The 23,987-nt window shown below is 41.5% G+C and overlaps 1 protein-coding gene and 1 pseudogene across 3 annotated transcripts in view; one reads left to right on the top strand and one right to left on the bottom strand.

Annotated features, from left to right (window-relative positions):
- Nucleotides 1-14,019: 14,019 nt before the first annotated feature.
- Nucleotides 14,020-14,226, bottom strand: LOC132494420 (copper transport protein ATOX1-like; annotated as a pseudogene).
- A 3,783-nt stretch (nucleotides 14,227-18,009) lies between these two features.
- QSER1 (glutamine and serine rich 1) overlaps nucleotides 18,010-23,987 on the top strand; it is a 79,434-nt gene continuing 73,456 nt past the window's right edge. For 2 of the 3 annotated variants that reach the window (XM_060103240.1, XM_060103239.1), the window contains exon 1: nucleotides 18,010-18,535. In XM_060103240.1, the coding sequence (XP_059959223.1) occupies nucleotides 18,348-18,535 (188 nt within the window). In that variant the 5' untranslated portion in view covers nucleotides 18,010-18,347. Of the gene's footprint in view, nucleotides 18,536-20,291; nucleotides 20,391-23,987 lie in introns of all 3 variants that reach the window. The other variant, XM_060103241.1, reaches the window with a different exon arrangement.

Raw genomic sequence — 23,987 nt, 5'->3', positions numbered from 1 at the left:
CCAGAGATCTCCATCTCAACAGCAGCACCCAACTTCACTCAACGACCAGCAAGCTACAGTGCTGGACACCCTATGCCAAACAACTAGCAAGACAGGAACACAACGCCACCCATTAGCAGAGAGGTGGGCTAAAATCATAAAAAGTCCGCAGGCACCCCAAAACACACCACCAGACGTGGACCTGCCCACCAGAAAGACAAGATCCAGCCTCATCCACCAGAACACAGGCACTAGTCCCCTCCACCCCTCCACTAGTAACCCACTAAACCAACCTTAGCCACTGGGGACAGACACCAAAAACAACGGGAACTACGAACCTGCAGCCTGCAAAAAGGAGACCCCAAACACAGTAACATAAGCAAAATGAGAAGACAGAAAAACACACAGCAGGAGAAGGAGCAAGATAAAAACCCACCAGACCTAACAAATGAAGAGGTAATAGGCAGTCTACCTGAAAAAGAATTCAGAATAATGATGGTAAAGATGATCCAAGATTCTATTTCCCAGATCCAAAATCTTGGAAATAGAATAGACAAAATGCAAGAAACAGTTAACAAGGACCTAGAAGAACTAAAGATGAATCAAGCATCGATTAAAAACACAATAAATGAAATAAAAAATACTCTAGATGGGATCAATAGCAGAATAACTGAGGCAGAAGAACGGATAAGTGAGGTGGAAGATAAAATAGTGGAAATAACTGCTGCAGAGCAAAATAAAGAAAAAAGAATGAAAAGAACAGAGGACAGTCTCAGAGACCTCTGGGACAACATTAAACGCACCAACATTCGAATTATAGGGGTTCCAGAAGAAGAAGAGAAAAAGAAAGGGACTGAGAAAATATTTGAAGAGATTATAGTTGAAAACTTCCCTAATATGGGAAAGGAAATAGTTAATCAAGTCCAGGAGGCACAGAGAGTCCCATACAGAATAAATCCAAGGAGAAATACGCCAAGACACATATTAATCAAACTGTCAAAAATTAAACACAAAGAAATCATATTAAAAGCAGCAAGGCAAAAACAACAAATAACATACAAGGGAATCTCCATCAGGATAACAGCTGATCTCTCAGCAGAAACTCTACAAGCCAGAAGGGAGTGGGAGGACATAATTAAAGTGTTGAAGGAGAAAAACCTGCAACCAAGATTACTCTACCCAGCAAGGATCTCATTCAGATTTGATGGAGAAATTAAAACCTTTACAGACAAGCAAAAGCTGAGAGAGTTCAGCACCACCAAACCAGCTTTACAACAAATGCTAAAGGAACTTCTCTAGGCAAGAAACACAACAGAAGGAAAAGACCTACAATAACGAACCCAAAACAATTAAGAAAATGGGAATAGGAACATACATATCAATAATTACCTTAAATGTAAATGGACTAAATGCTCCCACCAAAAGATACAGATTGGCTGAATGGATACAAAAACAAGACCCATATATATGCTGTCTACAAGAGACCCACTTCAGACCTAGAGACACATACAGACTGAAAGTAAGGGGATGGAAAAAGATATTCCATGCAAATGGAAACCAAAAGAAAGCTGGAGTAGCAATTCTCATATCAGACAAAATAGACTTTAAAATAAAGACTACTAGAAGAGACAAAGAAGGACACTACATAATGATCAAGGGATCGATCCAAGAAGAAGATATAACAATTGTAAATATTTATGCACCAAACATAGGAGCACCTCAATACATAAGGCAAATGCTAACAGCCATAAAAGGAGAAATCGACAGTAACACAATCATAGTAGGGGACTTTAACACCCCACTTTCACCAATGGACAGGTCATCCAAAATGAAAATAAATAAGGAAACACAAGCTTTAAATGATACATTAAACAAGATGGACTTAATTGATATTTATAGGACATTCCATCCAAAAACAACAGAATACACATTTTTCTCAAGTGCTCATGGAACATTCTCCAGGATAGATCATATCTTGGGTCACAAATCAAGCCTTGGTAAATTTAAGAAAATTGAAATTGTATCAAGTATCTTTTCTGACCACAATGCTATGAGACTAGATATCAATTACAGGAAAAGAGCTGTAAAAAATACAAACACATGGAGGCTAAACAATACACTACTTAATAATGAAGTGATCACTGAAGAAATCAAAGAGGAAATTAAAAAATACCTAGAAACAAATGACAATGGAGACACGACGACCCAAAACCTATGGGATGCAGCAAAAGCAGTTCTAAGAGGGAAGTTTATAGCAATACAATCCCACCTTAAGAAACAGGAAACATCTCGAATAAACAACCTAACCTTGCACCTAAAGCAATTAGAGAAAGAAGAACAAAAACATCCCAAAGTTAGCAGAAGGAAAGAAATCATAAAAATCAGATCAGAAATAAATGAAAAAGAAATGAAGGAAACGATAGCAAAGATCAATAAAACTAAAAGCTGGTTCTTTGAGAAGATAAACAAAATTGATAAACCATTAGCCAGACTCATCAAGAAAAAAAGGGAGAAGACTCAAATCAATAGAATTAGAAATGAAAAAGGAGAAGTAACAACTGACACTGCAGAAATACAAAAGATCATGAGAGATTACTATAAGCAACTCTATGCCAATAAAATGGACAACCTGGAAGAAATGGACAAATTCTTAGAAATGCACAACCTGCCAAGACTGAATCGGGAAGAAATAGAAAATATGAACAGACCAATCACAAGCACTGAAATTGAAACTGTGATAAAAAATCTTCCAACAAACAAAAGCCCAGGACCAGATGACTTCACAGGCGAATTCTATCAAGCATTTAGAGAAGAGCTAACACCTATCCTTCTGAAACTCTTCCAAAATATAGCAGAGGGAGGAACACTCCCAAACTCATTCTACAAGGCCACCATCACCTTGATACCAAAACCAGGCAAGGATGTCACAAAGAAAGAAAACTACAGGCCAATATCACTGATGAACATAGATGCAAAAATCCTCAACAAAATACTAGCAAACAGAATCCAACAGCACATTAAAAGGATCATACACCATGATCAAGTGGGGTTTATTCCAGGAATGCAAGGATTCTTCAATATACGCAAATCAATCAACGTGATACACCATATTAACAAACTGAAGGAGAAAAACCATATGATCATCTCAATAGATGCAGAGAAAGCTTTCGACAAAATTCAACACCCATTTATGATAAAAACCCTGCAGAAAGTAGGCATAGAGGGAACTTTCCTCAACATAATAAAGGCCATATATGACAAACCCACAGCCAGCATCGTCCTCAATGGTGAAAAACTGAAACCATTTCCACTAAGATCAGGAACAAGACAAGGTTGCCCACTCTCACCACTCTTATTCAACATAGTTTTGGAAGTTTTAGCCACAGCAATCAGAGAAGAAAAGGAAATAAAAGGAATCCAAATTGGAAAAGAAGAAGTAAAGCTGTCACTGTTTGCAGATGACATGATACTATACATAGAGAATCCTAAAGATGCTACCAGAAAACTACTAGAGCTAATCAATGAATTTGGTAAAGTTGCAGGATACAAAATTAATGCACAGAAATCTCTGGCATTTCTATATACTAATGATGAAAAATCTGAAAGTGAAGTCAAGGAAACACTCCCATTTACCATTGCAACAAAAAGAATAAAATATCTAGGAATAAACCTACCTAAGGAGACAAAAGACCTGTATGCAGAAAATTATAAGACACTGATGAAAGAAATTAAAGATGATACAAATAGATGGAGAGATGTACCATGTTCTTGGATTGGAAGAATCAACATTGTGAAAATGACTCTACTACCCAAAGCAATCTACAGATTCAATGCAATCCCTATCAAACTACCACTGGCATTTTTCACAGAACTAGAACAAAAAATTTCACAATTTGTATGGAAACACAAAAGACCCCGAATAGCCAAAGCAGTCTTGAGAACGAAAAATGGAGCTGGAGGAATCAGGCTCCCTGACTTCAGACTATACTACAAAGCTACAGTAATCAAGACAATATGGTACTGGCACAAAAACAGATAGATCAATGGAACAGGATAGAAAGCCCAGAGTTAAACCCACGGACATATGGTCACCTTATCTTTGATAAAGGAGGCAGGAATGTACAGTGGAGAAAGGACAGTCTCTTCAATAAGTGGTGCTGGGAAAACTGGATAGGGACATGTAAAAGTATGAAATTAGATCACTCCCTAACACCATACACAAAAATAAGCTCAAAATGGATTAAAGACCTAAATTTAAGGCCAGACACTATAAAACTCTTAGAGGAAAACATAGGCAAAACACTCTATGACAAAAAGCACAGTAAGATCCTTTTTGACCCACCTCCTAGAGAAATGGAAATAAAGACAAAAATAAACATATGGGACCTAATGAAACTTAAAAGCTTTTGCACAGCAAAGGAAACCATAAACAAGACCAAAAGACAACCCTCAGAATGGGAGAAAATATTTGCAAATGAAGCAACTGACAAAGGATTAATCTCCAAAATTTATAAGCAGCTCATGCAGCTCAATAACAAAAAAACAAACAACCCAATCCAGAAATGGGCAGAAGACCTAAATAGACATTTCTCCACAGAAGATATACAGACTGCCAACAAACACATGAAAGGATGCTCAACATCTTTACTCATTAGAGAAATGCAAATCAAAACTACAATGAGATATCATCTCACACCAGTCAGAATGGCCATCATCAAAAAATCTAGAAACAATAAATGCTGGAGAGGGTGTGGAAAAAAGAGAACACTCTTGCACTGCTGGTGGGAATGTGAATTGGTACAGCCACTATGGAGAACGGTATGGAGGTTCCTTAAAAAACTACAAATAGAACTACCATATGACCCAGCAATCCCACTACTGGGCATATACCCTGAGGAAACCATAATTCAAAAAGAGACATGTACCAAAATGTTCATAGCAGCCCTATTTACAATAGCCCGGAGATGGAAACAACCTAAGTGTCCATCATCTGATGAATGGATAAAGAAGATGTGGCACATATATACAATGGAATATTACTCAGCCATAAAAAGAAATGAAATTGAGATATTTGTAGTGAGGTGGATGGACCTAGAGTCTGTCATACAGAGTGAAGTAAGTCAGAAAGAGAAAGACAAATACTGTATGCTAACACATATATATGGAATTTAAGAAAAAAAATGTCATGAAGAACATAGGGGTAAGACAGGAATAAAGACACAGACCTACTAGAGAATGGACTTGAGGATATGGGGAGGGGGAAGGGTAAGCTGTGACAAAGTGAAAGAGCGGCATGGACATATATACACTACCAAACGTAAGGTAGATAGCTAGTGGGAAGCAGCTGCATAGCACAGGGAGATCAGCTCAGTGCTTTGTGACCGCCTGGAGGGGTGGGATAGGGAGGGTGGGAGGGAGACGCAAAAGGGAGGGGATATGGAAACATATGTATATGTATAACTGATTAAATTTGTTATAAAGCAAAAAAAAAAAAAAAAAAAGAAATGTCCTTACAAAGTTAATGCAGAATTGTCAAGTCCATTGCTGACTCAGCGTATTTTTCTCACTGAGGGACCAGAAGAAATGATGTCAGGGTCACTGGTAAATAGATTAGGAGGCAGAGTCTAAAAGACACTATATAGGGCTTCCCTGGTGGTGCAGTAGTTGAGAGTCCACCTGCCGATGCAGGAGACACAGTTTGTACCCCGGTCCGGGAAGATACTACATGCGGCGGAGCGGCTGGGCCCGTGAGCCATGGTCGCTGAGCCTGCGCGTCTGGAGCCTGTGCTCTGCAACAGGAGAGGCCACAACAATGAGAGGCCCGCGTACCGCAAAATAAATAAATAAATAAATAAATAAATAAATAAATAAATAAAAGACGCTATATAAGTCGGAACTCTAGTTGAAAGTCACAAAAACTTAATTCAAACTGGTCTACAAAACTCGGAATTCTACAGTTGGAACTGTCCTAAGGGACTTAATATCTCAAGTTCTAAAATCTGCTTCTTTGTGTTAACACTGTCCTGCTGCCCACAGGCTTTCTCCATTCTCAGAGGAATGCACAGCCACAGCCTTACATTGTACCTGCTTAGTGACTGCAGAGAAGCAATTTCTCCCATCCAAAGCCCACAGGTTACCACCAAGATTCTAACTGGCCATGCTTGGGTCACATGACCTTAGCTGGGCCAATGAGTGGGCAGGCCTGGTTCATGTGCCCACCCTGTATCCAGAGGATAGCATACCATGATTGGAAGTTGGAGAGAGACAGTCCCCTAAAAGAAGATGATGCTGTTACTAAATCAGGGGCAAGCAGATATTGGGCAGAAAAACTAGCAGCTCTCTACTTCAGACATCAAGAATCGTCCCAAGGCGGGCGGCAAGATGAATCAGAATCTCTTGTCACAAACCAGATGACATGGGGCAGGGGTTAAACAATGCAGAATCAAGAGGATGGTCAGAAAGAAGGCGATTAGACAGTAGACCTAACCTCATTTACATTTCAAATCAACATTTGTTGAGCACTGTAGTAGTTTTCTTTCGCTGCATAACAAATTACCACAAATCTAATGACTTCAAACAAACACACATTTATTATCCCACAGTTTCTATGAGTCAAGAGTCCAGGCACCACTTAGCAAGTCCTCTTCTCAGGGTCTGACAAGGCTGCACTCAAGGTGTTGGCCAGGCTGTGTTCTCATCTGCAGGCTGTATCGTGGAAGAATCCACTTTCAGGCTTAGTCAGATTGTTGGCAGAATTCATCTTGCATCTGTAGAACTGAAGGCTTTTATGGACTGGAGGCTGGAGGCCAACCTTAGCTCCAGAAGCCACTTGCAGTTCCTAGAAGCCACCAGCAGTTCCCGGCCACATGGGATTCCTCTATACTGCTGCTTATTTCATCAAGCCAAGAGAGAGATCGCTAGAGTGTGTCTGCTAGCAAAATAAAGCCTTATATAATGTAACATAATCACAAGGGAGACATCACATTATCTTTGCTATATTCTGTTGGTTAGAACAAAGTCGCAGTTTCCACCTGCACTTAAGGAAGGAGATTCTACAAAGATTTGAATACCAGAGGTGAGAGGCCATTGGGGATCACCTTAGGGTGTGTCCACCATAAGGATCTATCATGTGCCAGTCCCTAGGCCAAACGCTTACTTTACAGCAGGGGTCCCCAACCCCTGGGCGGCGGACCAGAACGCGAACCTGTTAGGAATGGGCCGCTCAGCAGAAGGTGAGTGGCCGGCGAGTGATTGAAGAAGTTTCATCTACTGCTCCCTGTCACTCCCCATGGCTTGCTTTACTGCCTGAACCATCCCCTGCCCCCACCATCCGAGGAAGAATTGTCTTCCAGGAAACCACCGGTCCCTGGTGCCAAAAAGGTTGGGCACTGCTGCTCTACAGGATCTTTCATTTCTTCTGACCATGTTAAAAGCCTTTCAATTGTAAAGTTTTATGTAAACGTGAGTTAACACCTAATAGTAGTATTATTACAGCTTTTGAAAACTTTGTAATGTTTCATTATTTACCATTTTCATTTCATTTCATTCTTGTTCATTTTCCAACAATTCGTAGCATTAAATAGCATTAAACAGATTAAAGTACTTATATCAGAGATTATAATATTGAGAACAATTTGAGAAATTGGTCCTATTCCTTAGCCAGCTAAGGCACGCCCAAAGGAAAAGTAGTTGAAAAGAGTGGATCAAATCCCTCATCCTTGCATGACCTTGGATGTTTTCTGTACTCTCACATTTGATTTATAATTTAGCTAAGTGTAGTGTTCTAGGTTAAAAAATCATTTTACTTGGCATAATGTGGATATTGCTCTAACATCTTCTAGCATCTAATCGCCATTAAGAATTCTAACAGTGTTCTGATTCCATTCCTTGACATATTTATTTCCCTCTGGAAACTTTTTTTTCTTAAACGATGGAAATTTATTTTCTTACACTTCTGGAGGTAGAAGTCTGAGATTAAAGTGTTGGCAGGGTTGATTTCTTCTGAGGCCTCTCTAGCTTGCTTGTGGATTAGCCATCTTCTCTCTGTTTTTGCACAGTCTTCTCTCTCTGCGTCTGTCTTAATCTCCTTTTCTTGTAAGGACACCAGTCATATTGGACTAGGGCCCATCCTAAAGACTTCATTTTAACTTAATTACCTCTTTAAAGACCCTATTTCCAAATTCAGTCACATTCTGAGATACTAAGGGTTAGGATTTCGAACCTAAAATTTTAGGAGGACACAATTCACTCATAACACTGGTCTCCCTGTTTTTGATCTTGTCTCCTGAGGTCTAGTTTCCATCCTCTGGTAACTTGCAAATTTTCTTATCCCTGGTGATCTCAAGTCCACAGTTCTGGGCCTTGGTTTTCATTTATTGTTCATGGCAACCAGTGCCTCCTTTTAATGTGAAGATCTGTGCCCCGTAATTCTAGAAAACTTTCTTGTATAATTTTTTGCCACTTTCTTCTCCTCAGTTTTCTCTACTTTTTGTATGATTCTTAATGGTTGAATATTGGACTTTCTGGATTGATCCACTATTTCCAATTTCTTTCTCCAGCCATTCTTCTTTTTGCATAAGTTCTTATACTTTAACTTCTAACTCTATTAAATTAAAAATTTTTAGATTGTCATGTTTTTAATTTCCAAGAGCACTTTTGTATTCTCTGATTTTTTTTTTACACATATGACAACTTCACTGGTGTATAATTTACATGCCATAAAATGGAGCCATCTTCACCGAGCAGTTCCATGAGTTTTAACAAATGTAGACACCCAAGTAGAAATCATCCCAACGGAAGAAAGTTCCCATCTGCCCCTTTACCATCAATTTCCTGACTCTCCAGCCTCAGGCTACCACCAACCTATTTTCTGTCACTATAGATTAATTTGGCTATACTAGAATTTTATATACTAAATCAAATAATATGACATGTATTCTTTAGTGTCTGGTTTCTTTCACTCAGCAGAATATTGTTGCATATACCAGTAGTTTATTCCTATTTATTGCTGAATAGCATTTCATTGTATTGGTATATCACAATTTGTTTATTCACCTGTTGATAGTATCTGTGAATAAAGCTACTATGAACATTCTTCTACAAGTCTTTGTGTGGACATATAATTTCAGTTCTTTTGGGTAAGTACCTCAGAGTAGTACTGCTGGTAATAGATGTGCGTATGTTTAACTTTATAAGAAACTACCAAATTATTTTCCAAAGTGGTTGGAAAATTTTCATATTCCCAACAGGAACGTATGAAGGTTCCAGTGGCTCCCACATCCTTGCCAACACTGGCTGTTACATTCTTTTAATTTTATCCACTCTGGTGGAATGTAGTGGTTTTAATTTGCATTTCCCTGATGACTGATGATATTGAGTATCTTTTTTTTTTTTTATGGTACGTGGGCTTCTCACTGTTGTGGCCTCTCCCATTGTGGAGCACAGGCTCCTGATGCTCAGGCTCAGTGGCCATGGCTCACGGGCCCAGCTGCTCCGCGGCATGTGGGATCTTCCCGGACTGGGGCACGAACCCATGTCCCCTGCATCAGCAGGCGGACTCTCAACCACTGCACCACCAGGGAAGCCAGTTCTACTTTTTAAATTAGATTCCTTAGGATTTCCTATGACATAAACATGACATTCACAAATAAAGAGAGTTTTTTTTTTTTTCTTTCTGTTTTCCTCACCTTATTGCTCTGGCCGAACCTCTAGTATGATGTTGAGAAGAATGGTGTGCCTGAGAGTTTGAAAGCAAATGTAGTAAATATTAGCATTTATGAAATGTTAATGAATGATATAGGATATGCTTTATTATTCTTTATTCTACTCCATGTCAAAATAAAAAGTTAAAAAAATTGAAAACTATGTGCCAAGCACTGTTCCAAGCAAATACTGTTATTTAATTCTCTTAATACCTCTATGAGGTAGGTATTATTACTAAGTAATAATTTTACAGGCAGGTATTTTACAGAAAAGGAGACTGAGGCACAGAGAAGGTAAGTAGTCTACCCAAGTTCACACAGTAAGCAGCAGAAGCAGTATTTGAGTGAATGTAGCCTGGCTCCAGAGTCTATGCTCTTAAGCATTATGCTATTCTGTCTCTCCAAAGAGTATATCTTTAGTTTTTATTTGGGGGGTGGGGGAGGGCATATAAGCTTTTGTTAGGAAGGACTACATTTTTGTTTTGTTTTGTTTTTTTAAAGACCCCAGCCCACTTGTTTCACCCTTGTATCATAACTTCTTTGGAATTGTCCCAGTTCTGACCTCTTGAACATGTTTTCAAGATGTAGCTTCTAGCACTTTTAGCAACACTCTTTCCTTCACTCTGCCTTGTCCCCTTAGCCAATCCATAGCTGATAGGAGAAGATTCAATAACTAAGACTTGGGACAGCTCATACATACAAATTTAAATCACAGCACTAAAATTAAGTAGTTATATCAAACAATAGTATAAGACATGTCCCCCCAAAAGCAGAACAATTTGGGCGCAGGTAGTTTAATTGGGAGGGAGCAAGAATGACAGTGAAGGGAGAAAGGCAGGACAGGAGAACAAACCAAAGGGCATATTACCAAAGTTGCTGTTGTCGGCAGCAGGGGCTCACTTCTATAAGGACCACTCTCTGAGAAGGATGAAAAATGCCTCCCATAACAGCCCACCTGGCAGCTGGGAGGCTGGACATCCATTCTCCATTGACTGAGGATTTCTCCTGATGGGGAAATACAAACTCCCCTGCATTCTGGGGAGCTCCAGTGATGCCCAAGAAAGCAGAATGCAGAAAGATGCATGGCAGGGTCTTGGGGTAGGCTGCTATGCCCACAGGGTAAGTCAGCACTGTCTCAGAGGTGAGCCAAGGGATGTGATGTGGGCACCAGAGGAGTCTGCTACAACATGTCATGACCAATGCTCCCTCTGAGTTTTTAACGTTGTGAGCAAGCAGCCATGTTACATGAGTAGCAAAAAAAATGAGTATGCATAAAACTAATAAAACTAGTATAATGAATAGTCTGTGCTTACTTTGTTACTTTCAAAAATGTTCTCTATGAGTAGAGTGTGTGTGTGTGTGTGTGTGTGTGTGTGTGTGTGTGTGTAACTCTATAAAGAGACTGAATTTCAATTTCTCCCTTGAACAGAGAAACAACTCATGGAAGAAGAAAAAACTTGAAGACATGTTGAACAAGAGACTATAAGTTTCCCTAGACTTTGAAGAAAATTGTTAGAGGGTTTTGGACTTCCACATGATGTTTGAGCCTACTGTATCTGGATCTTAAGTAATGGAGAAATCCCATTTGACAAAATTGAATCTGATATCAGGTAATGATACGCTTAGTAGTTAATATACATATACTAACATTAACATGCATGACAATTAGGTGAAGTCTAGATCTCTCCCAACAAGCTTCCTTTACCACCACCATATCTGGGGCTTTGTGATAAAGGGAACAGAGAAGCAACAAGAGAAGGGAGAGGATATAAACCAGCTATGCAGGGGGATTTCTGCTCAGGCAGAGTGTGCTTTAGTGCCCTACTCTTAGGCCATAGATGAGAAACTGGAGGCTTGAGAACACATACTCTACCACCCTTGGTTTGAGGTTCAATCCTCCAGCAGCAAAACCTCTGGAAGATATCTGCCTCAAGTTGTGTTTGCAAACAACCAGAACAGGAGTATAATAGGACTGTCTTAAGTAGTGGAATATTGTTTTCTTTTCTTTTTGTTGTTGTTGTTGTTGGTGGTGGTGGTGGTGTGTATATGTGTAAACCTATGAAGGGACTGTACTTCTCATGTTGATACACTGATGTTCCACCCAGGCTGAAGATGTGGAATGGGGTGGGACTTTAGGAAGGGCAAGGGAATGTTTTCCATAGCTTTGATCATTTACTCCCTGTTTAAGAGATTCACATGGCTCCTTATTGTGAGGAATTATACTAAAGTAATTAAATGTTTGGGTATTGGGCCAAATATGGCACTATTTGAACATCAAAGTAAATAAATATGGTAACAGACTATAATCCTGTGTTCAAGGACTCCCAAAACCACCCTGTATTCAATGATTTGCTATAAGAACTCACAAGGCAGTCAAGTTGCTATACTGATGGTTACAGTTCGTTGCAATGAAAGGATACAGATTAAAATCAATAATGGAAAAAGGCACAGAGTATAGAGTCTAAGGGAGACCAGGTGCAGCTTGAAGTTGTGCTCTCCCAGTGGAGTGCTGTGGACATTCATCACATGATGTGTTGCCAACCAGGGAAGCTCACCTGAGCCTTGGTGTCCAGGGTTTTTTTTTCGGGGGGGGGGCGGGGAGGTTGATCACATAGGCATGGCTGACTCCCTGGTGGCTGACCTTAATTCTCTAACCCCTCCAGTGGTCAAGCTGATACTGTGTGGTCCAAAGCCCCCACCATAAATCACATTGTTAGCATAGCTATCTAGTGTAGTCCAAGGCCTTAGGTAAACAAAACCACTCTTAACAGGCAGGATATTCCAAGTGCTTAGAAGTTATGGCCCTGGAGCCTGGCAAGGGCCAAACCTTTCTTTGGAATACTCAGGGTTTGGACAACTTGAACCTGCTAAGTTATTTCTATACTGCACAAATCCATTGAATAAAAAAATTCATGAATCTATACTGAAATAGATAGATAAGTAGATAAATAGGAGATAAAGAAAAGTTCCTTCTTGTAGAAGAATGATAACTAATTATTATAGAAGAAAGGATGGAGATACAAAAATTACAATTTGGTAACCATAATAATAATTGATTTCATCAAGAATCATCAGTGGGGCTTCCCTGGTGGCGCAGTCGTTGACAGTCCACCTGCTGATGCAGGGGACGCGGGTTTGTGCCCCGGTCCGGGAAGATCCCACATGCCGCGGAGCAGCTGGGCCCGTGAGCCATGGCCGCTGAGCCTGCGCGTCTGGAGCCTGTGCTCCACAACGGGAGAAGCCACAACAGTGAGAGGCCCATGTACGGCAAAAAAAAAAAAAAAAAAAAAAAAAAATCATCTGTGGATATGCTGTAGTGAGCTGATTTGTGGTTCCCCAAAAGCTGTGTCCATCTCCTAATCCATAGAACATGTGAATGAGAACTTATTTGGAAAAAGGGTCTTTGCAGATGTCATTAAGTTAAGGATCTTGAGATGAGATCATCCTGGATTACCCGGGGGGGACTCTAAATCCAGTGACAAGTGTTCTTATAAAGGACAGGTGAGAAAGACATCCAGAGGAGAAGGCAATGTGAAGATAGAGGCAGAAACTGGAGTGAGGTAGCCGATCCAAGGAATGCCACCAAAAGCTGGAAGAGGCAAGGAAGAATTCTCCCCTAGAGCCTCCAGAGGGAGCACACAGAGCCCTGCAGACATCTTGATTTCGGGCTTCTGTCCTCCAGAATTTTGAGACCATAAATTTCTATGGTTTTAAGCCACCCAGTTTGTGATAATTTGTTGCTGCAGCCACAGGAAACTAATACAGATAATAAAACCAGTGGTGAAGGAATGATGCTTCAGGAGTTTACAGTCTTAAAGTACCCACAAAACATTCATTAATTATAAAAGAAAACATAGCAACTCTTTAGTGGAGATACCTGTCAGTAGCACTTTAACCAAGCCTATTGGGTTCTGGAGTCAAACATAGCCGGTTTGAAGCTCCACTTGCACTCTTATCAATTTACATTAGTTTATATGATTTGGGCAGTTAATGTCATTAAGCCTCAATTTCCTATAAAATGGAAATAATAGTGACCAACAGCCACATTGTAAGGATATTTTGAAGATTAAATGAGATAAACCATGCAAAGCCCATAGCAGAGGACCTAGCACCTATGTATTCGATACATATTGGTTATTCTTGCCCACCCACCTCCCCCAGCAAAAGCAGCTGGACTTTATTACAGGGAAGCTACAGAGGAGCAGGGCAAGTGAAGGTCTCTGCAGGAACTCCCATCACTGAGCAGGATTGCCAGGTCTTAGATCTGTCTGGAAGGCAGGAGAGGATCAGAGTTGTGTCTACGTTGGTCCATCCTGCAGGCTGGAGGCCCAGGCCCTCACTACTTGGATCCAGGGTAGGAAACGGCCTTTCCTGTTTTCCCCAGGGTCTACAGCAGAGTGTCCACACTGTGCTCAGAGTTGATGCAGACCTTCTTGTTGGGCAGGTCAATGTCAAACTGAACTCCTCCCAGCTCATTGAGAACCTGAGTGACTGCATTAGAGCAGCCTTCACAGGTCATGTCCACAGAGAACTCGTGCTTTGGCATGACTGAGGACCGCTCTGCATATTGGTTATTCTGATGACAAGAGCTATCATCCACAGAAACAGGTGTAAATTTCCTCTAATCTATTCGGGGAGATAAAAGATATCACTCAATGATAGACTTCATGATCAGGCCACACCCCTGTCTTTCCAGCTCATACTTAAACTGTGCTTTATCCCCAGATCTCTTGGTCTCTAGTCATTCAACCTGGCTTCTTCCAGACCCCTATCAGCTAAACCAGTCACCAGAGTTCAAGAGATCATCCATATCCACAGTTAGGCCCCTCCTCTACATACAAAATTGATGATCAAGTATGTTTCTTGAAGTTCTCCTCACTGGGAGGAATGTCACTCATCACTGTCTTTCAGTGACACCTGTGGCTTCCAAAGAAGCAGGCTTAAATGCAGCTCTTTTGACTCCATTGCCGTCACCCTGGAGCGTATGATAGGCAAGAGAGAGAGCAGCCAAAGACGACTGGTATGGTCAAGCCTCAGAGAAAATGATAGTGGGACTTACTTCATTTCTGATGTTTTAATTTCTGATGTTGACCTAAGAGACTGAAATGAGTTCTCCCCTGGCAAAGACAGGGCTTATAGCTCCCCCTCCCAATGCCAGAAGAGAAAGGAAAAATGGAAAATTAAGGCCCCCCCTCCCTTAACCAACCTACTTCCCACAAAACTTGACCTTCTTGTATCTTTCGAATTCATGGTTGGTCTCTTTGTAACATTGGAATATATAGAGTTACTGACTACATTTCTAATCAGTTAACCCTAAACTCTGCATTTCCCCACAAGCTAATAAACAAGGCTGCCTCAGTGGAGATAGAGTTCCATTACTCCCTCCCCCAACTGATTGCCTCTATCACCTTAAAACAAGCTGAACCCTGGGCTTCAGTTTCATCAACAACAGAATGAGGGTGATGAACTACTCGAAGCTTCCTACCAGTTGAAATACTCAGTGGTTTTCTAATGGGATGGAAGGAAGGTTGGGAAATGCAGGGAGAGTGTTCGTGGACATTTTCTAAGGCATCACTAACTTCTCGTCAATAAACTCAGAAGGAAGTGAAGATGAGAGTGGGGGAGGAGGAAAGTCTCTTTTAAGTGGAGGGTCTCAATTCATCTTGCAACCAAATTGTCTTTGTTTGTTTCTAGAAAGGAGTATGTAAATGATTAAATGGAATTTCTGAATGGGTATTTTAAAAATTGTATTTATTCATTCAATAAATATGTATTTAGAGCCTAATATAATGTCAGGAGTAGTGGTAAGTACTGAGGATACAAGGATGAATTAAACACAACTCCTGCCTTTAAGGAACTCATGATCTGTGAGGGAAAGGGGCAAATACACAACGAATTGCAATGCAACAAGATGGTGTTAAATATAATAAATATAATAAGCACCATAGAGCAATTGAAAAGGAAGCAATTGGTTTTGCCTTGGAAAGTTGGGGGAATGTCATGGAAGACATAACAGTTGACCTGGATCTTAAGTTCCGCAGGCAAAGACTGGAATGAACATTTTTACTTAAAACAAGAACAACAAGGCTCATTGTAGACTTTTGAGGTGGTCTAGATCAGACTTAAACAGCGTGGTTGTGGATTATTTAAAAGAACATGAAACGTTTGCAGTGTTGGGAGTATATTTTCAGTAGGGAAGAAGACATTCTTCAGATAATGCCATCAATTTTACCAAAAAGATTCTATGATGTTATTTTGTAGACATGTTGTAACATTGGAAATATACTTGCATTGACTTAGGGTAAACTAGGGAAATTTCACTTAATGGGCAAAGGAACATCATATATGGTGACAGAGTAATATTATTTTAAAAATACTACTTCGCTGTAGAGTAGAAACTAACGCAACATTGTAAGACTATACCCCAATAAAAAATAAAAATAAAATAAAATTTACTGTTAAATAAATAAATAAAACACTAAAATTTCCCCTTAATATCTTTTCTCTGATTTATGTGACATAAACGAACTACATAACGGTGTGAGGGACTATAAAGGTTTTTTTGCCACATGTTTGGTATTGCCTGCATAACTCATTCTGAGTACCAGTTGTGGGTATCAAACTAAGTGCCATAAAACATTTATAGCATGCCACTCCACTTCCTACACCTTCCATACAGCCAAAACTTTAGTGCTCACAAAAATACTTATAAATGAATAGTTAGTAGTGAAAAAAATTTTTTTGTTTTATTTAGATTACAGATCTCCAGTCTGCAATAAGAAAAGTAAATGTTGTAAGGAAGATTTATGTTACTTCTCTGCAGGATCTCATATTATCTGGCAAATTCCTTCCCCAAAGAAAACCACTTTTCAAAGATATCCTCAGTAAATGCATACTTGGATTAACATAAAATTGGCAAAGTCACTTGTGTCCACACATTTGAATTCATTTGTAAATAACGACTACTCACTTCCTTGCTTTCCCACCCCGGACCAGACTCCAAGCATCACAGGTGCCGAAAGACTTACAAAAAGGAATGAATAGGAACAAAAGGATGTAGGCGCCAGGAGGAAAACAGAATCTTCCAGAACAAAATTAATCTCAGAAGGAATAGCAGATCCAATACCAGGTATTACCGAAGTTTAAACTGCTTTTTAAATGGTGAGATAATGTATCAAATTTATTACTTCTACTATGCCTGTCTGATTTGCTTAACCTTTATGTCAGGCTTATCTTGAGGGATAGATTTCTCTGCTAAGCACATAAATAGGTGTTAAACCTGTATTGATTTTTTAAGGGTGGTGGTGAATAAACTTTACTGTTTTTTTTAAACTTTTACTTTATGCCTTAAGGACCAAATGATGATTTCTATGATCCCTGTTTCACTACTCGTGAGTTACTAAAGAAACACAGCTCTGACATACACTAGAAGAACCGCAAATAATCTTTAATTTACCTCCCACCAAACAGCGTGGAGGTCTGACCGGAAATGTCTGGGTAGAGTCCTGCTGAAGTTCCAAGTCTCAAACAAAAAGTCCAACACAACGTGTGCACAGTGAGTTTAAATTTATGGTAATTAAAGTCATCCAGACGGTAGCTGCATTAATCAATGAAGAGGCAGTATTTATCTTGGGACAGACGATTCTGAAACCCAGAATGAGAAAAATCGCCAAGGAGGGGGTGGGGACAGTTAATAAGAACCCCTGGGAAAAGTCCTTCAACTAGGATTGGAAAATAATACGTTTGAATTGCAATCTCTTTGAATGTAAATCTCCCCTAACAGCAGGAAAATGGTCCTCTAGCCCACCAAGCTTTGGGCAGGAAGGGAGTAAACGGAACTGTAAAACAGCCCGCTCAGCTGTTTCTGGTTTGGGACGAGGCGCAGAGAAAGGAATCGCGATGTGGGAACTGAGTATTTCAGTCTCTCAAAATAACTCGAAGGGTCAAATAACGAACTCCAGGCAAAGCGCTGACAGGCCTCCCCCGCTGCAGCACCCTGCGCTGGGTTTCCGTTCAACTTCCCCTCCCTCGCGAGGACTAACGGCAGGCGCGGCCCCTTCCCACGCGGGGCGCGGCGAGCGCGGACAGCTCCCCTTGGAGCAGACGAGGGAGGGAAGTCCGCGGCCCGTTGGGCTAGGGCTGGCGGGCGCCCCTCCGCCTTCCCGGAGCCGGCTGGGCCGGACAGGCCTCAAGCCTTCTCCGCCCCGGCTGGCCTTCCAGAGGCGGCGGTGGCGGCGGAGGCCTCACGGGCCGCCCGCCTGGCCCGCGAGCGGCGGGCGCGGGGCGCCGAGGGGAGGCGGGGCGAGGCCGCGGGGCGGAGGGGGGCGGGAGGTGCATCCTGGGAAATCCACCAACATGGGGCGCAGCGACCGCCGCCGCCGCCGCCGTGAGTCCCGGCCGCGGATGCCGCCGCTTCTCTGACGCCCAGCTGGGGCCTCGCCGCGCACCGCGGCTCGGGTTCCCCCCGACACAGACCGGCCTGCGCGCCCTTCGCCCGTCCGCCCGCCGGGGCCATGTGAGGGGGCCAGCTCCCTCCGCCGCCGCCGCCGCCTCCTCCTCCTCCTCCTCCTCTTCCTCCCCCCGCCCCCTCCCTCCCCTCCCGCCCCCCTCTCGCTGGGCCCTAGAGGAGCCCCCGCTGCTGCCCGCCCTCCCTACGCAACCCCCACGATGGACAGGAACTACGCGACCTCCGGCTTCGCCGACCAGCCGCCGCCGCCCGCACCCCCCGCCGCCCCCGCCAACGCCACCGCACAACCCCCCGCCCCCGCCTGGGCCTACGAACCCCGAGCCGCGGCCGCCGCCGCCGCCTCCAGCAGCAGCTGCAGCAGCGGTAGCAGCCCCAGCCTCAAGGCCAGGTAGGGAGGGTGGGCGGCGGGGTCGTGGTGAGCCAGGAAAGGCCAGGGATGCGTTTGGGGCCTTCGCCCCTGTGCAGCCCCGCCCAGGGGTCCGGGCCGGCTGGGAGCCCTCCGCTCGTCTGCTCGCCCTAGCCCTGGCCGGGAGAGACGGCTGAGGACTCCTGTGGGGTGGTCTCGGGGTGGGTGCGGGCGCCCAGTGCGGGACTCGCAGCCGGGGCTGGTCGGGGACCGTGGGTAAAAGGGAGGATTGGGCGGGAGTCGTGGGTCCCCGTCACCTCCCGGGTCCGGGCTCTCACATGGTGAAGTTTGGGTTCGTGGCTGAACTCGGTGATCAGGGAGACTCGGGACTGGTTCCGGGGGTACGAGGGGGCGCCGAGGGGTTCGGGGCAATGACATTCCATTGTATTGGAACCGACAATGTGGTCTTGGGGGCCCCGGCGGTGAGTGTGAGGGTGGGGGAGGCGGGAGAGGAAGAGGCGCGGAGCCGCGTCCCTGACACTGGGGGACCCGGGAGGGCTGTGCTGCGGGAGAACCCCGGGGACGTGGGCCCTAGGAGGGGGCCCGTTGGGGCGCGAACGCTGCGCCGTGGCTGGGTGACATATGTTTGCAGTGGTGGCCAAGATGAAGCTATTTCTCGTATACATGTTCAAAGTTACTCTTGGGTGTCCTCTTTTAACAACAGCAGGAAGTATGGAATCTCTCTTTGCCTTGGGGTGACTAAAGTTGGGAAGAAATTGGAGGTGAGGGGCGGTCGGTGAAGGCCATAAAGGTTGAAGAACAGAAGCATGCTTCTCCATCTCGGTTTCTGAAGCCCCGATTCATTATGTAGCGTGGGGTTCAAGAGTTCATCTTTGCTCCAGCATGACCAAGGGAATCTAAAATGTTGACTCTTACTAGATATTTAAGCTCGCGGGAAATGTGTAGTAGTGCCACACTGTGAAACGTGAAACGGTCCATTTGAATGATAACTGGAAGGCGTGGTTTGGTTTGGACCATTCGGGAGCGGGGTGTTTTAAAGACACCTCTGCCGAACAATGAAGAATCTGGTAGGTGCAGCTTCTGATTACAAGGACCAGGGAATCCTGGGTTGCTAATGACTTCATCCTCAGCTACCAACAGGAAGCTTCGTGGTTTTATGATCTCATCAGATTTCTTTATTATTGTCACAACAGAAGTGAACTTTTTTTTTTTTTACTTTATATATTACAGTATTCTAGGTTATCTTTGTTTTTATAAAAGTTCCACGTTCATGATTTGGAAAATATGTGCGAAGAGTAGCTGGTCTTTGTCTTAGATAGTACCTTGGGGTGATTGTGAGAGAATGAGAAAAAATTTGTTCAAGAAAAGGGAAGTACGCTTTCTTAGAAAATTTTAGGTCCTTTGTTTAAAAGACATGGGGTTAAAAAAAAAATAATGTGATATGCCAATTTGGAGCTAAATAATTAAATGCTGAGACTTTTCAGAAATAGTCATAACTTTGTATTATACACAATTAAGACATTTGAAGGAGTTTTATGAAAAAATGTATGGCACTTTTTTCCCTTTTTTTGGTTTTTTTTTTTGGTGGTAATTTAACTATCATTTTTAAAGTAGCTTTTGCATCAAATACCATAATTTACAAATTAAAATTACTTTCTCTTCAGGGAATAGCAGTGATAGGTATTTGTGCAGCATATTTTATGTTTTAAATGACAACTGTTTTATTAGGTACATGAAACAAATGCTATCTAGTTATTTCTGTTATTTCTTTTAGCAGAATACTTCTGAGTCAAGAAACTAAAATCTACTTGTCATATTTTCCAAATGTTATTTATCAAAGTAACAAAGAATGACTTCCCAAACACATTTGAAAACAGTAAGTAGATTTATTTGGAACACATAATCTAAAAGGGATTTATTTTCTGTTTATTGGAAATTACTGATTCTTAAATGCTAAGCCCCTCCCCTCTTAAAATATATTTTGGGGGTGGAGTTAGCTAAATTATAGCATAGAAAAATGCAGGCTTTCCCCCTCCCCCATCAACTTGCTTTGTTAACATCTTGTGTTAGGATCAGGCCATCTGTACAGGGCTACACACACTTCTTAATTGTACCTCATTTTATTCCTCAAACTGTGATGTCCTCGCTCATTTCAGTTCTATAAAAAATACTGAATCTGAAATATGCCCTTTAAGTATTCTGTGCTTTCAGGAGCCTACTCATATTTTTGTAACATTTTAAAAAGCTGTTTTGTAATTTGTGTATCAGTTGAATATTTTTGTTCCCCCTTTTGGCAGTTTTTCTTGAAGGTGGAAATGAATACTAGTTGTGATGACATAGTATGGATACTTATCCATAAGGAGTTAGCCTCTCACCTTGTTTCCAGTAACCTATTCAGAAGCTAACAGATGGTAATGACATTCAGTTGTTACTGACATGGGATCTTACATCCTACCTTGTCTTTACTTGGTCCTGAAATGAAACATTTTCATTAGTTGATAGGAAACAGCATAGTAAACATTTTTTTGGTATAACAGCTCCATAAGATATTAGGTATTTCCATTGTTTTAACAATTGAAAAATAAAGCACTAATGGGAAAACTCAAGCATTTTATTGATACCTTAAATAGAGTGTATAGAGAGATTTCTGAATGTTTCTAAAATAGTGCTTGGTACGTATATGGAAGTTCAGAGATAGGACCTGGTCATATATTGATAAATCTCCATTTATTTGGGATCTTCTCAGTTTCAGGGACCAAATGAGCATATCTTTGCCTATCACCATGTGGTTGGAAATAATCTTTATGGCGCTAGTTTAGATAGTATAAATACCTTTCCATGCTTTTGGAAATAAGATGATCATCAGGAAGCTACAGACCTGCGTCTTTTCTCTCCCTGACATTTATGTCTTGTACAGAACAGGAAGAGACAGACTGTTTCATCATGGTGATGATAGATGTTGTGTTTAGTCACACCAGAAAGTGACTAAATGGAAATATTTTGTTTTAAAATAGAATTATATTTGTTTTTTGCCTTTTTGACTTGAAACAGCCTTTTTTTTTTGCCACCAGTTTTTAGAATTTCCTAATACATAAGTTCTTTCTGATTATAGTATGAATGTGCAGTGAGTGTGAGAGGTACCCTTCCGTAAAAGAAAACAATGATTAACTTCTCTAAAAATGGTCAGCTACTATATTGAGGACTTTTTGAGTAAGTTTTAAATCTAACGTTTCCCTCAAGGCTTTTGTAATGAGACCTGTAAGATCACAATTTATAAGGAGTAGAGACAATCCCAAATTAGTGAAAGGTTATAAACTTCTGTTGTTCAGAAAGTATTTTCCCATAAAAACAGTGTTGTAAGTAATAGTAGCTATCATTTACTGACAACTAATTTGTGCTAGCTACTGTTTTAAGTGATAAACACCCACACTAGTTTATTTAATCCTCACAGTAGTCTTTTGAGGTAGGTATTATTTTTACCTTCTCTTTTAAGAATTGGAAACTGAGGAGGCATCGTGACATTAATAAACTTAGACCCACATAGCAAGTAAGTAGTGGAGCTGGGATTTAAACCTGGTCATTGTGGATCTATAAAGCCTGCATGTTTCATTACTGTACTGCATTACATCATGGTAAGATAGTCTAATGCTGTAATCTACCTATGTAATGGGTTAATGACCTTTTGTAACTGGCTTGGAAACCTAACCGTCATTAATATCCTTATTTCAGTGTTCTTTATCACCATTGTCCATTTGTTTTCCTAATTGAAACATGCTTCCTTTCACTTCCATAGCACTGTATATTCTGGTTTTCCTCCTTTCTGGCCCACTGCTTTTTCCTGTTCTTCACTAGTTCTTACTCTTCTTATCTCCACATGTTGTTTCCTTGGGGCTTGGGATTGATAGGATTTCTTGTCCATTCTGTGCTTTCTCCTGAGGATATATCACATCCATGCCCATTACTTTAAATACCACCTCTGGAGATGCCCATATATGTGTCTAAAGCCCAGACCTCTTCTGAGCACCTAATCGCATATCCATCTCCCTCTCTGAGCTTTTACTTGGGTGTATAGCGAGAATCATTAGTGATGAGCTCATACTTTCCCCATCCACCCCACCTCTGCTTGTCTAGCAAATCCTTTCTCAGTAAGTCGCACCTCTGTCCACCTAGCTGCTCAGGCCAGAACCTGAGAGTTGTGTGTGCTCAGTCACCAAGCCTTGCTATTTTTTTTTTTTTATCTCTTAAATATATCTTGAAATTGTCTACTGTTTCTACTGCTCCACCCTGATCCAAGCCATTATTTTTCACTTGGATAACTAAGTAATCTTAAACCTTTTCTTTCCTTCCTTCAATTCATTGTTTTATTTTTTTTTATTCTTTATTTTTTGATTGAAGTCGACTTGATTTACAAAGTTGTGGCAATCTCTGCTGTACAGCAAGGTGACTCAGTTCTACACAAATATATATATATATTCTTTTTTAAAATATGAATTGGATATAGTTCCCTGTGCTTTACAGTAGGACCTTATTGTTTATCCATTCTAAATGTAATGTTTTGCATCTACCAACCCCAAATTCCCAGTCCCTCCCTCTTCCTCCCCCCCCCCCCCCGCCTTCAATTCATTCGCTTCATAGCATTCAGAGTGATTTTTAAAAACACAGATCTACCAGTTTGATCGTGTTGCTCCTTTGCTTGAAATCTTTCCATTGCTACTCCTACACCTTAAGGTAAAGTTTTTAAAAATCTGGAATGTGCTGTGTATGGCCCTGCATTTACTGGCCAATCTAAAATTCCTTGGATCATCCTAAATTCCTTTCTACCTTAAAACCCTGATACATGCTGTTACCTCCACCTAACTAATTCTCACCCCTTCCCTACCTCCCAACCTGACTTCTTAAGGTATTTCATGTTAGAAACCTCCTGCCTTCCACCCTCGGCCCCCTGTTATTTTGAGCAATGATATATGTTTACTGTGCTTCCACAAAATTCTTAGAAATATAACTACATACCTATATGCTATTTATGTAATAGATACCTTCCTCTTTAGAATGGAAGTTCTTTGAAGGACACTATCTGTTTTGCCTACTGCTGTATACCTGGTACTTAACTCTAGTGTCAGGCACATAATGGGTGCTTAATACATATTTATGACATGAAAGCCAGAACTCTGCTTTAGTGTGAGAATTGAAAGCCCTTCTTTTCCTTGCTGCAGTCTCTAGTACCATTCCCCATCTTCCCCTGCTACCCTGTAAGAGGGACCAGGATGAAGGGTTTAGGGCATTTTTGATTGTCATTGGTTGGAAGTATGGAGATGTAGACTGTTGCTTGCTTGCTACCTTTCCTTGCCATGCCCTCTGGGACAATTTGAGTACTAAAATGTGTATAGCAAAACACAGTCCAGGATTTTTCTTTCATTCATTAAACAAATATTTGAGTGTCCATTATATGCAAGGCACTGTTGCCTTTATCGAG

This window comes from Mesoplodon densirostris, chromosome 7 (genome assembly GCF_025265405.1).
Source record: "Mesoplodon densirostris isolate mMesDen1 chromosome 7, mMesDen1 primary haplotype, whole genome shotgun sequence".
NCBI classification, from domain to species: domain Eukaryota; kingdom Metazoa; phylum Chordata; class Mammalia; order Artiodactyla; family Ziphiidae; genus Mesoplodon; species Mesoplodon densirostris.
Note: the sequence above shows the minus strand (reverse complement) of the source record. Positions and strands in the feature narration are given on the sequence as shown.